The sequence below is a fragment of the Arachis hypogaea genome, chromosome 2 (assembly GCF_003086295.3).
Source record: "Arachis hypogaea cultivar Tifrunner chromosome 2, arahy.Tifrunner.gnm2.J5K5, whole genome shotgun sequence".
NCBI classification, from domain to species: Eukaryota; Viridiplantae; Streptophyta; class Magnoliopsida; order Fabales; family Fabaceae; genus Arachis; species Arachis hypogaea.
Genome location: NC_092037.1, coordinates 1,189,462 through 1,202,086, shown reverse-complemented (window position 1 = coordinate 1,202,086; position 12,625 = coordinate 1,189,462). Strand labels below are relative to the sequence as shown.

Below are 12,625 nucleotides of genomic sequence, written 5' to 3'. Positions count from 1 at the left end.
GTGCTAGCACCATGGATGACTCAGGTGATTGCGAAGGTACGTTCAACCTGATTCCATATGATTTAAGAAATACTCTGGGGATGTTATGTTCCTTGTTTTGTTTTTATATGTACTTGTCATTATCATTATTTTTTATCATAATCATCCTCATCTTGTTAAAAGTTCACCAGTCACCGCCACCCATAAATACCAAACCTGGTTTTATGTTTTATCTATGCTCGTTCCGTATCATGTTCAAATTTCTATGTTTTATCTAATGCTTTTGTTTGGAGTTAGGGAGTTAGGAGGTTGGGATTTTATTGTATTGCGCTATATATGCTACTCTTTGTTGAGTTTTAGGGTTGGTTTCTTTCACTTAATTGCTGATTTTCATATAGGCTTTATATTACCTAAATAGTAAATAGCTATTTTGATCCTAAAAGATTCAATTTTGACAAAAGGACCCCTAAAAGATATACTCTGTCAAAATTATCAAATGTTTAGTCAAGGTAACTTACTCAGTTAACTTTAGCTTTTTTATGAAATTACTAATCTACCCTCACTTTCTCTCTTATCATTGCCATCACCCCCACCTCACCACCATTTGCCTCAACCCATCCCACTGCCACCACCCCATTGCCATTGCTCTTCACTCACTGCCACCATTCCACCCCGCCATGCCCCTCCCACCCACTACCATCACCCCTGACTGACCACCACCAATGTCATCACCATCATTATCATCGTTTCAACAACACCACAAACCTTAACCCCACTCCACCGCTTTCACCCCTTACTGTTGTGGCCATCATCATCATTTTCCCCTTACCCACAAACCCACCACCACTACAGCTCCAATTTCTACCGCCATTGCCTCATCCTCATCTCTTCTAGTTCTCCATCTCTCCGTCTTCACTTCCTCCTCCGGTGAGGGTGATGCTTGCATTTCTTTTTCCCTTTCTTTTTAAACAAAGAAAAGTGATTTTATGATGTAGGCTTTGTAACTTCACATGCTCCCTTACACAACCGGTACTGATTCTGGATAAAAGAGGAGGGTGTGTTAAAGTCAAAGGTCAACACTGATTTTTGAATTTTTAGTTTTTTATACCTAGTTGTATGAGACTGGATGCCAGATGATAAAGATAAACAAGGAAGCTTAACGTTGCAATGATGAGGATGAATTGGACAATTGGAACCAATGGTTAGTGGAAGTAGTTGGGGTACCAGTTATTGTTAAAAAGATGACTTATATGTTTGGGGAATGCTATCTCACCCCTTAGCATTAGCATATATATATACATATTAGATTTTTTTTAAAAGGAATTTTCTGCTATTTGAATGAATTTCTAACTTAATAGTATATATAAATATATGTAGGAAATTCTTGTGGAGTAAATGTTCGATTTTGTATTCTGTGTTATGGACATATGCCAAGATTTAAGTGTTGGTATTAAATATTGTTTGTTTCCTTATCTATGGGATTGCTTTGCATAGGTTGATCTTGCTTTGGAGCTGATGGAGGATCTTTTGGGTGTCATACAGGTTTGTTTGTCAATCTTCATACATCATGTTCTTCTTGGGTGCTGTCGTTATTTCTTGCATTATGACATTCAAACTACCTTTAGTAGTTTTGCTTTGGCATCTTGTGCAATGCATTTGTTGAATGAATTAAGTTGCTGTGCCTGAAAGTTCGTTCCATACTCCCATTTTTTCTGGTGATAACTGTTCTTTACTAAGCTTAATCTTATGGTCTCTAGCTAAGATTAGCATGTTTTTCAGGATGCCCACAATTCACTTGTTCATGCTCGTGCTGCCTTGAAGTATATCTTGCTTGCTCTGTCCGGGCACATGGATGACATTTTGGGGAAGTATAAGGTACTTCACTATAAATGAGAATTAAAATTGTTGCTTCCCTTTCCATTATTGTTGGTACATTGTATCAAGACGTTTCAGTGCCATACTAACTAACCTTGAAGTTTAAGCTAGAACTTGGAGGCCTATGAATAGTGATGAAGTTGTTGCACTGTGCTCAAGACATTTCACACACAGAGGGAGTGTTGTATAGAAACGACTATTTGGAACGACTATTTGGACAATTATGTAATAACAAGTGAAGTACACAATATGTGCAAGCATGTACATTGGACACATCAGGATAAAGTGCCTTAATTGGCCTGACCACTAAAAAATGTCATTGGCATTAGTTAAGCACCTATATTCAAATAAATACCTTGGATTTTCACAATGGTTTATCAATAGGAAAAGTACTATCATGTGAAAGAAGAGTAACTCAAGTTTAAAATCTATACAAATATTTCTCAAAAGTACTCTGCTAAGTGACAAAATCAAGGGAATCCATATAAAATGTGTCATGGTGGCTGAGATGGGATCCAAAATCAGAATATTCTGTATGTTTGAATATTCTATATGTTTATAGTGATAACTCCATCGAGGGAGAAAAAAAAAAAGGGATTCTTGGACACACAAAATTAGAACTATGCTAAGAAGTAAAAAAATATAACTATTCTAAGAAGAAATGCATTACAGACATGCTGAGGTTCAGATAAAGCGAACTTCTATGCATAGGACTCCCAGAATTCATGTGAGATCCCTAACGTTCAGGGAGGATGTTAGAGCAAGCTGAAATAACTCACTGGTAACCTGGACATATAATCATGTGTCAGCTCACTTGTTGTTTATAGCTCATCCAAGCAGTTAGTTTTGGTCCATATCTGGGCCAGAGAATTGAGTGATGCCCTTTTATATTGTAGAATTTGATGTTACATTCTTTTAGGCTCCATTTGGTCTCTCTCTCTCTCTCTCTCTCTCTCTCTCTCTCTCTCTCTTCTCTCTCTCTCTCTCTCTTTGCCTCCTCCATTGATTCGTTGCTGTCACCTGACGCACCTCTCTCACCCTCTCCATTGTTCTTTCCCTTTGTCAATGTATCTCTTTTCTGTTTTTATTCTTTCTTTTTTTTTTCCGAAAAAAAAAAAGTTGGAATTGATATTTTATTTGAGGTAATATTTACTAGTTCTAGGTTTTTATTTGGAGTGATGATATTTTTGTCAAGAATGATGTTTGAAGAAGGTGGATGAGGTTTGTTAATATTTACTCCTACATGTGCCAATTCCAGGAAGTTAAACACAGAATCCTCTTTCTTGTGGAGATGCTGGAGCCTTTTCTTGATCCCGCCATTGCTGTATCGAAAAGCAAAATAGCTTTTGGGAATCTTCCAGCTTCTTTTCAAGAAAAACAGGAACACAACTGCATGATTGCTCTAAATATCATCCATATTGCAGTACGAAAGCCAGCTGTACTACCTTCTTTGGAATCAGAGTGGAGGCATGGATCTGTGGCTCCTAGGTAATGCATGGTTTTCTTGTGCTGTAGCTTAGGGATTTATCAACTCTTTCAATGCGGTGTTTTTCTGTTCATGTAATCATATTGTATGTTGTTGATCTTCCCGTTCTAACAACCACGTTGTGAATGAATTATATTTTAGCAAAATTCTTTGCAGCCACATAAAATGCAGTTGACTTTGTGTGTGGCTATTGTTGTTAATGTTTAGGGGTGAATAAAACTAATATTTATTTTAAGATGAAGAAACTTGTTAGGATCTATTTATTCTGATATTATGTTACTCTTTTACTTCCTTTTGCAGTGTGCTTCTCTCCATATTGGAACCGCACATGCCATTGCCACCTGATGTTGACCTCTGTAAGTCTGCCTCCAAACCAGCAGAACCAGAAACTGTATTGTCACCACTCTCATCTGTTTTTAATGGTAGTAGTGGTTTCTCTAAGCCAAATGGGCAAGATGAATCTGATGGAAAATCAGATGTTTCAGAAACAGCAGGAAAATCTGATTCCATTGAAGACCGCAATCTACTTTTTGCCCCACCAGAATTGCAGAATATTGCCTTGACCAAGTTTTCTAGCATTCCTAGTCAAAATAATTCTGTCGCAAACTTTGGGGATATGAGCGCCGAATCAAGTCAAATGGTTGAAAAACATTCCACTGATGTTCTCTTGAATGATGGTCGGGGTTTTGACTATTTAAACTTGCAAGCAGATTATTTTCAACTTTTGAACTACCATGATTGTGAGCTTCGTGCTTCTGAGTTTAAACGCTTGGCTTTAGATTTTCATTCTCGAAGTGATATTACTGTTGAAAGCCATGATGCTGCAATTGATGCATTGTTATTGGCTGCAGAATGCTATGTAAATCCTTATTTCATGTTGTCTATTGGAGCCTCTTCGAAACTTGTGGACCTTTTCAACATCAATGCAAGGAAAACATTGCAGTTTCACAATATTAAGCAGTTAAATAAGGCTTCTGGAACGAATAAAGCTAATTTGGAAACAGTAGCAAATTTAGAAGGAAAAAGAGATAAACTTGTTTTTCACATACTGCTTGAGGCTGCTGAATTAGATAGAAAATATCATTCAACAATATCTGATGGTGAAGATTGTCCTTATTTTACTGAGGGATTTGATGAGCAGGTTATCAAGCTGTCTCCACATGATATACAATATGCTGATGCTCTTACATTGGTTCGACAAAACCAAGCTTTGCTATGTAGCTTCCTAATCCAACGACTGCGGCGAGATCAAATCTCTATGCATGAGATTCTTCTGCAGAGTCTTTTGTATTTTTTGCACTCTGGCACCAAACTATATTGTCCTCCAGAGCATGTGATAGATATCATTTTAAAATATGCTGAAGACTTGAACAAGATGGTGTCATCTTTCCATCAGCAGCTAAAGGAAGGCAGTTTGCATTTGGCACAAGAAAGAACACAAGGGGTAGAGCGACGTTGGTTGCTGCTGCAACAACTTGTAATTGCTTCAAGTGGTGGAGATGACAAGGAAAAATTAATAACAAAAATCCAGAATAATTGCCTGTCTGGAAACTTAATTCCCTTTTCTGCATGGATGCAGAGAATTTCTCAGTTCTCTTGTTCACCATACCCTTTGGTTCGATTTTGGGTTGGATGGCAGTATCTCACAATGCAAAACAGTATATGAAGGACAGAATGTTCCTTGCATCAGATCTGTCTCAGCTATCACACTTACTTTCGATTTTGCTGATGATCTTGCTGTTGTTGATAGTGTTGTCGATGGAAAGTATAAAGATGTTAAACTTGAAGATTCCAGGGCGAACATGATTCTTCAGCTAAAAGAGAGTTTGAACAGTGTAATCAAAACCGTAAGGACAACTCTTTCCGCGCAATCTATCCTGAGCTCTGGAAGTTCTTTCCTAGTGTGAAAAAGCAATTTGAAACTTTTGGGGAAGCTATTTTGGAAGCTGTTGGTTTGCAACTGAGATCTGTTTCTTCTGCTCTTGTGCCTGATGTTCTGTGTTGGTTTTCTGAGTTGTGCTCGTGGCCATTTTCATTTGCTTCTTCAATTGGTAATGAAAATTTAAAGGGCTATAATGCAAAGAATGCAAGAGCTATAATCCTCTATATACTTGAGTCTATTATAGTTGAGCACATGGAAGCCATGGTTCCCGAGACACCTAAATTGGTGCAAGTGTTGGTTTCACTCTCAAGTTCTACATACTGTGACGTTTCATTTCTTGAATCTGTATTGCGTATATTGAGGCCTATCATTTCATATTCTTTGTCCAAGATCTCACATGATGAAAGGTTGTCGGATGGTGATTCCTGTCTTAACTTTGAGGAATTATGCTTCAATGTTCTATTTGATAAAATTAAGCAGAAGAATGAGATAGAAGGAAATTCTGATGATAATGGGTACAATGTAGCACTGGCTATATTTATTTTGGCATCAATTTTTCCTGACTTATCTATTCATTACAAGAGAGACTTTTTGCAGTGTTTATTAAATTGGGCAAACTTTCCTGATATCGAGCCAACCACTTCTTTCTATGATTATCTAAGTGCATTTCAATGTGTTATGGATAACTGCAAAGTCCTGTTAGTGAATACACTAAAAGCCTTTGGTCTTATTCCTCCTCAGCTGCCTCCTTTCCACCATGCGAATGATGGGGACATTTCTGATGATAACTCAAAGCCAAAGTCATGGTTTCTTAGTGATGTCTCTAACACTATAATTGAGAATGATGCTCATAAGATTGAAATGAATAATGCTATTGATGATGTTGATCAGTGCCATTTGCATTCTGATGATCTAGAGAGCTTTTCCAAAGACATAGAGGGTCTCATTAATGAGCTTAATCCAGCTATTGAGCGCTGCTGGAATCTTCATCATCAGCTAACCAGAAAACTGACAATAAGTGCAGCAGAGTGTGTTGTCTATTTAAAATCTTTGACATCAGTTTCTCAAAAGTTTAAGAGTACTGAAGATTATGAAAATTCTTCCCCTGTTAAATCATCTGAACTGTCCACACATCATTGGACAACAGGTCTTGAAGGCCTTTCTGAATTGATCTTAATGCTCCAAGAAAACCATTGCTGGGAAGTTTCTTCCTTGATAGTTGATTGTCTACTTGGAATTCCCAGTGGCTTTTGCCTGGATAATGTGATAGGCACAATTTGCTCTGCAATCAAGAAAGTGTGTTATAGTGCCCCGAAAATCTCATGGCGATTGCAGAGTGATAAATGGCTATCTTCTTTGATTGCGAGAGGTATCTATTACAGTCAAGAAACTGAACTTCCTCTAAAAGAACTATTCTGTATATTGCTGGGCCATGCTGAGCCTGAGCAACGAATTATAGCTATTAAACATTTGGGAAAACTTGTTGGCCAGTACACCAATGGAGAAAGAGCAGTTATATATTCTAAAATTTGCAGTGACTTGGTTCCAAATAAGGTTTCTGTATCTGTTCCAGATCATGTTCTCTCTCATCTGGTTTCCAATACATGGGATGAGGTCGTTGTACTGGCATCATCTGATTCCTCATTACAAATAAGGGTTCATGCAATGGCACTTCTTTCAAATTACATTCCATTTGCTGAGCGTCAAAAGCTTCAATCTTTTCTTATGGCAGCAGATACTATTTGTTGTTTGCATAACACGCAACAAGTGCATGATGGTCCTGTCCTACAACTTTCATTGGCACTTATTGCTTGTGCTTGCTTGTACTCACCAGTTGAAGATATTTCTTTAATTCCTGAAAATGTATGGAGAAGTATTGAGGAGTTAGGCTCAACAAAACATGGTATGGATCTTTAGCCTTTCTATTATGCTAAATAATCTTTACCATGTGGAATTGGCATATTGTAATTCGGATAATTTATGCTTGCTTATAACCATAAGTTCTATGCCCTATATTTTTTTCTAGATGGCAAGCTTGGGGACATAGAGAAAAGGACTTGTCAAGTTCTGTGTAGATTTAGAGACGAGGGAGATGAGGCCAAAATGGTATCTTGATCAATGCAGAAATTTTATATTTACGTTTTTCTTACCCCATGCTGATTTTCATAATTATCCTTATGTTAGGCCCTGAAAGAAGTAATTTCGTCAAGTTCTCCAAAGTATTGTGATCCAGAATTTGCCAACACCCGTGAATCTATTCTCCAGGTATAACAATTAATCATCATGTCATCCTTTTGATGAAAATCTAAATTTTAACCAGATTCATTCCTTTTATAGATACACCATATGTTTGATGTGTCTGTTTCATGACTGATGCCAATATTGAGTAACAAAACTTTGGGGTACTGCATGGACCTAGAGTGTTGCCTTATGACAATTGCTTTTGACAAACTGGATGGTATATTGTTGGGGGTTACTAACTTTTCCCAGACATTCCTTTTTATCTTTTGTGTTTATTCTTTCGATTAATAATGGGGTCTTACAGGGATTCTCCTTGTACATTGTCTGTATAAACTATTAGTGCTGATAATGACTTTTCTCAAGCAATTCAGTCAAATTCTGGCAACTATCTTAAAATAATTTAATGTAATGTTTTTAATAAACTGAAATCTACGTTTGCATAATATATTCAAAATCTATACAAATAAGTTATTTGTTCAAGTTTGTATTCATTGACACATGAAGTGTTTGTATTCAAAATCTATATCAGATAGTTTTAATTTAGTGGTTGGTATCAGTAAAAATTCTGTCACTTTAAGTTATTTAGTAGGGTAAAGTCAAACCAGCATCATTCTGTCCTAATCCCACATGCCCTTGAAATATTTAGCAAATTGCAATTTATGACTGCTTACATTAGGCAACAGTTTTAAAGGATGGTCATTTAGATACATGGTTAGATTTTGCATATCATTGCGTACTTTCACTTCTGATCCATGGTTACCTTCTAAACTTTGCTGACTTGAACAGGTCCTTTCCAACCTAACAGCCGTTCACTCGTACTTTGATATATTTTCAAATAAAATTGACCAAGATGATATGGTAAGCATGGTCAATTGAATCCATTTATTATTTTAAAAATTTCAACCTGTTACTTGTAATTGACCATTTTCTAGGAGGTAGAGGAGGCGGAGCTTGAACTAGACATTATACAGAAGGAAAATACACTACCAAAACAGACTAAGGATGCCAAAGACGGTAATCAGATTCAAAGTCTACCCGGTAAGTACTTTTAACTCCAGCGTATAAAGGTTCATGTAACCAAAACTAAACTTCCCCTGTAACTTTTTGTCATTGCGGCTACTGTTGTCGATTTTACAAAATTTAATCATTTTACAGCCTTGGAAAAGGATGTTTCACGGCTTCAGCAAATCAGAGAGTGCATTCGTTCCCTGTAAGTGATTATAAGATTCTTTATTTTTTTACCATAGTGATCATATGTTTCTTTTCTGAAGCAATGATAGGACTCCACTAGAAAGAGAATGCAAATGGGAGAAACCGTGTTAATAAAACAGCATTTACTTCCTTTGGCTGTGTTTGCTAGTGAGTTCTGTGGCTAAGTGTTTGGAAACCTATTCTTATGATTTTACCAGAGAAAAGTCCAAGCTCAAAGAAGATATTCTAGCTCGTAGGCAAAAGAAACTACTTATAAGACATGCCCGCCAAAAGTATTTAGAAGAAGCAACTCTACGGGAGGCAGAACTTCTTCAAGAACTTGATAGGTTCTTACCCATTATTGATAATTATACTGCTTTTGGCTCTTGATGGTAGTGAAATCTGATCTTTTTGAAAATGTTCAACAGGGAGAGAGCAGCTGAAATGGAAAAAGAGCTAGAGAGACAGAGGTTGCTGGAAATAGAGCGTGCTAAAACAAGGGAACTGCGTCACAATCTTGATATGGAGAAGGAGAGGAACACACAAGTAATTTCACTTTATCAACATGATTTTCCGTCCTGAATTATGTTAGCATTACTACATGTACTAGCCCTGTCCATTAAGTCTTACTAAATCTGTTAGTCAAGCATTACCCCTTGTAATGCTTAAGTTTAGGTGTAATCATGTATGTAATCCAGGTTTTGATCTCTAAGGCAGTTAGGTAGTCTTTGTTTTCTGTTTTTAGACAAAAAGGACAGAAACAGTGGGACAATAGATACCATCTACCGTGTCCATTCTTCAAAGGTATAAGTTGGTTTAAAAATCCTCCTGGAGACATGTCTTTTGTGTGTCTCTATTTTAGAAGCACATAAATTACTTTTTGAAATTTGTCCATAGACATGGATATTTTTAAGTTTTTGTTCTGCCCCTTCTCAAAATAGTTTTTGTCCCCAAGGTCTCTAGCTCCTCTGTCTCAAAACACTTACCAAATGCTATCTTAGTAGACATATTTTCCAATAGGTCATTAGAACACTAAAGTTGTAGCAACCTATTCTACAAACTGAATCTTCTCCTTCACAAAGTAACTGACAATCTGTGTGGTTGGACCTATCATGGAAGACTATATATAGGACATATATACAATTGCATGTTTATCACATTTTTGCTTAAATGTGGTAATTCAACAAATGTTCAGCTCCTTAGCAACTGCCTTAGCCATGAGATCATGTTTATCCTGTAAATTACTATGGAATTATGATTTTTTGATGGATGAAGAGGCCTTCTAGATATCAAGCACACCTATTTTTACAGTGCTTCTTGTGTGTGATACATTTGTTGGAGCAATTTTCTTCTGAGGAATTATTTTCTTCATAATTTTACTTCCGGGTTATCAGTTCAGTAATCATGACGGGTTCTGTTTGTGTAATTTAAGCTGGTATCCTACACCTGCAGTGCCATTTTGTCTTTGTTGTATTGTCTTGTTGCCAACTATTTCCCAGGAGGATGCATTATTTTATATTTTATTGACATGTCCATTTGTCAGACTTTCTTGATTGAGGCTTCGAGAATATAGTTATGGTGGTTTGATTCAGGTCCTCAAAATAATAATACCTTCCGATTGTATGCAGAGAGAACTCCAGCGTGAAATAGAGCAAGCCGAATCAGGACTTCGAACATCTCGACGGGACTATCCTTCCTCCACTCACAGCAGGTAAGCTATTATATCAAGTTACATTCCTTTTAGGTTTTCTTACAGAATAAAAAAATTCAGAAAAGACATCATATGGAAATTAATGGATGATGAAAGCCAACAAGAATAAGCTTAATATCCAGAATATTGTGTCGTAGGAATGAACACATTAGATAATATAAGATTGAAAATGAATGCGTTAGAAAGAAGTTGAATACTTCCTGTGGAAAAAACTTGGAAGAATATTGATATAGGCAGCTTGGTTGTGTAGGGAAGATTTACAAAAGCTCCGTTAAGGAGAGAGTAGATCAAATGGACGATAGTTCAATAAATTGAATAGGGAATAGGGAATCCAAGAAAACTATAGGCTTCCCGCTAAGAAAGTTACTCAGTAGTGATTTCTCTATCTTTATATGTAAGTTACAATATGGCGCTAAATACTTATAGATGGCTTTTCTTTTGTTTGCCTTTGGCTCTTCTAAAGGTGGATCACTTATGCTCCCAATTTCTTGTATCATTCTTGTTTCCTTCTTAATGATATTCTTCTTTTTATTGAAAAAATAAATAAGTAATACGATGCTACAACATTTAATCCATGTAATTGGTCGCAGTTAGTGGCTCAAGGTTTGTTAATCGTTGTTTTGTGTTGCATAGGTACAATGTTGTATGTCTAACCATTAAGGATTGATTCTACTCCTCTTTCTTATATTTACATTGATCAAATTTGGATAAAGTTCTGATCTACAGTGTTTAGAGGTCATGTGGTTTCTGGACTTCTCATTAAAATTTGATTGATCAATTTTTCCAGTAGTCCTTTTTACTTTTTTTTTTTTATGTTGATGTTACCTTGGATGGTCATACTTGAGGTTCATTAGGTTTTCATATTTTAAGTGATACACATGCGTGCGCATACACACACATGAATACTTGGCGGAAAAAAGGAAATTATGATGAAAAATGAAAGACTGCAAAAGTTGAGGTAGACAATTAATTCTCATAAGGAAAAAAGAGTAAAAAATAAATAAATAGATAAATAAATAAACAGATAAAAGAGGAAGGTCTATGCCAATGCTTGTTGTGGATGGAAGAAAAGATCTAGGTTTGGAAAAGCTTTAGAGAGAAAAAGGATGTAAGAGATAGGGAGAGAATGGAAACCATGTAGAGGCAAAATCTTAGTTCAATTGTGGGCTAAAATTGTTGCCTGAAATAGTTTCTCGTATGTTCAAAGTTGATGGTGTCCATAGTAGAACACAATCTTCACTCCAGTGATATAATTATCTTTGTTGTTTTGGGATTTGCATGGTAAATTGGTTCAAATTTTGTTGTCTTGATCTTGCAGTAGACCCCGGGAAAGATTTCGTGAGAGGGAAAACGGAAGGTCTGCTATCGAAGGCAGCACTAGAGCTGGATCTGGGAGCTTACAGCCGGAAATTCCCTCCACGAGTTCATCAATAGGAGGCTCACCATCAATTGTTGTTTCCGGGTCCCGGTCATTTCCCATCCAGCCTACCATCTTACGATCTCGTGATAGCCAGGATGACAGCAGTAGCTTATACGAAGAAAATGCTGATGGAAGCCGGGATTCGGGGGATACCGGCAGCATTGGAGATCCAGAACTAGTGTCAGCTTTTGATGGCCAATCTAGTGCATATGGTTCCCAAAGGCATGGTTCAAGGGGAAGCAAGTCAAGGCAACTTGGTGAACGAAGAGAAAGGGATAACAGACGTGAAGGAAAGTGGGAAAGGAAACATTCATAGCAGTAAAGAACAGGGAATTTTTGTTCCCTGATTACTAATTAGGGTTTATATATGTGCCATACTAAGCCCTCCTTGTGGTTAGTTATTTGCTTTTTTGGGGAAACATGATCGTGTTACATGCTTTTGGGGGACTCTAATTTTGTACAATGTGGATGTTTGTCTAGTAGTTGATACTCATCGGCATGTATATAGAGATCTATTTATTTGCTTAAACTGATTTACTTCTTTGAATAATCAAATCGTTTCTTTAACCATTTTATTGAACTAGCATATTGCAGTCCAACCATGACGACACACCGACCCATTCCATCACTTAAGTTGAGATAATGCACAAATGGCATCTTTATATTCCTTTAGAACAGATTCAACTTCCATATTATTCCTAGGCTCTCTAAAGATACGCTTCCTCCTAGTAATCCTCTCAAAGAAGACTACGATTCCTTCAGGAACCAGTGACCAAGTTACATAGCAAAAGGCCTAGTTCCCGCATCTATAAAACACAAGATGGAACGTAGTCCTTCATT

The 12,625-nt window shown here is 36.9% G+C and overlaps 2 protein-coding genes across 5 annotated transcripts; both read left to right on the top strand.

Moving 5' to 3' along the window:
• Nucleotides 1-6,540, top strand: LOC112761821 (uncharacterized; the record flags this gene model as incomplete). Its single annotated transcript, XM_025808209.3, is given in 5 exon segments — nucleotides 1-36; nucleotides 1,474-1,521; nucleotides 1,759-1,854; nucleotides 3,113-3,342; nucleotides 3,641-6,540. Coding segments are annotated over 5 exon segments (1,776 nt in total), but the record flags the coding sequence as incomplete, so codon positions are not given.
• On the top strand, nucleotides 3,641-12,355 carry LOC112731086 (uncharacterized). 4 transcript variants are annotated; one of them, XM_025780831.3, is made up of 10 exons: nucleotides 3,641-7,125; nucleotides 7,249-7,328; nucleotides 7,407-7,487; nucleotides 8,250-8,321; nucleotides 8,396-8,501; nucleotides 8,619-8,673; nucleotides 8,873-9,001; nucleotides 9,083-9,200; nucleotides 10,283-10,365; nucleotides 11,684-12,355. In XM_025780831.3, the coding sequence occupies exons 1-10, from the start codon at nucleotides 5,475-5,477 to the stop codon at nucleotides 12,099-12,101; spliced, it is 2,793 nt and encodes a 930-aa protein (XP_025636616.1). In that variant the 5' UTR covers nucleotides 3,641-5,474; the 3' UTR covers nucleotides 12,102-12,355. The 4 variants fall into 4 exon arrangements, with proteins under 4 accessions (XP_025636616.1, XP_025636617.1, XP_072068756.1 ...); XM_025780832.3 differs by having other exon boundaries at nucleotides 3,791-7,125; nucleotides 11,687-12,355; XM_072212655.1 differs by lacking the exon at nucleotides 8,250-8,321 and having other exon boundaries at nucleotides 4,344-7,125; nucleotides 11,687-12,355.
• The last annotated feature ends 270 nt before the right edge of the window (nucleotides 12,356-12,625 follow it).

Coding starts and splice junctions, on each gene's coding strand:
- LOC112731086 (XM_025780831.3), top strand. CDS start 5,475: ATGGAAGCCATGGTTCCCGAGACACCTAAATTGGTGCAAGTGTTGGTT. Junction 8,502..8,618: donor TCAGATTCAAAGTCTACCCG/GTAAGTACTTTT, acceptor ATCATTTTACAG/CCTTGGAAAAGGATGTTTCA. Junction 9,002..9,082: donor CTTCTTCAAGAACTTGATAG/GTTCTTACCCAT, acceptor AATGTTCAACAG/GGAGAGAGCAGCTGAAATGG.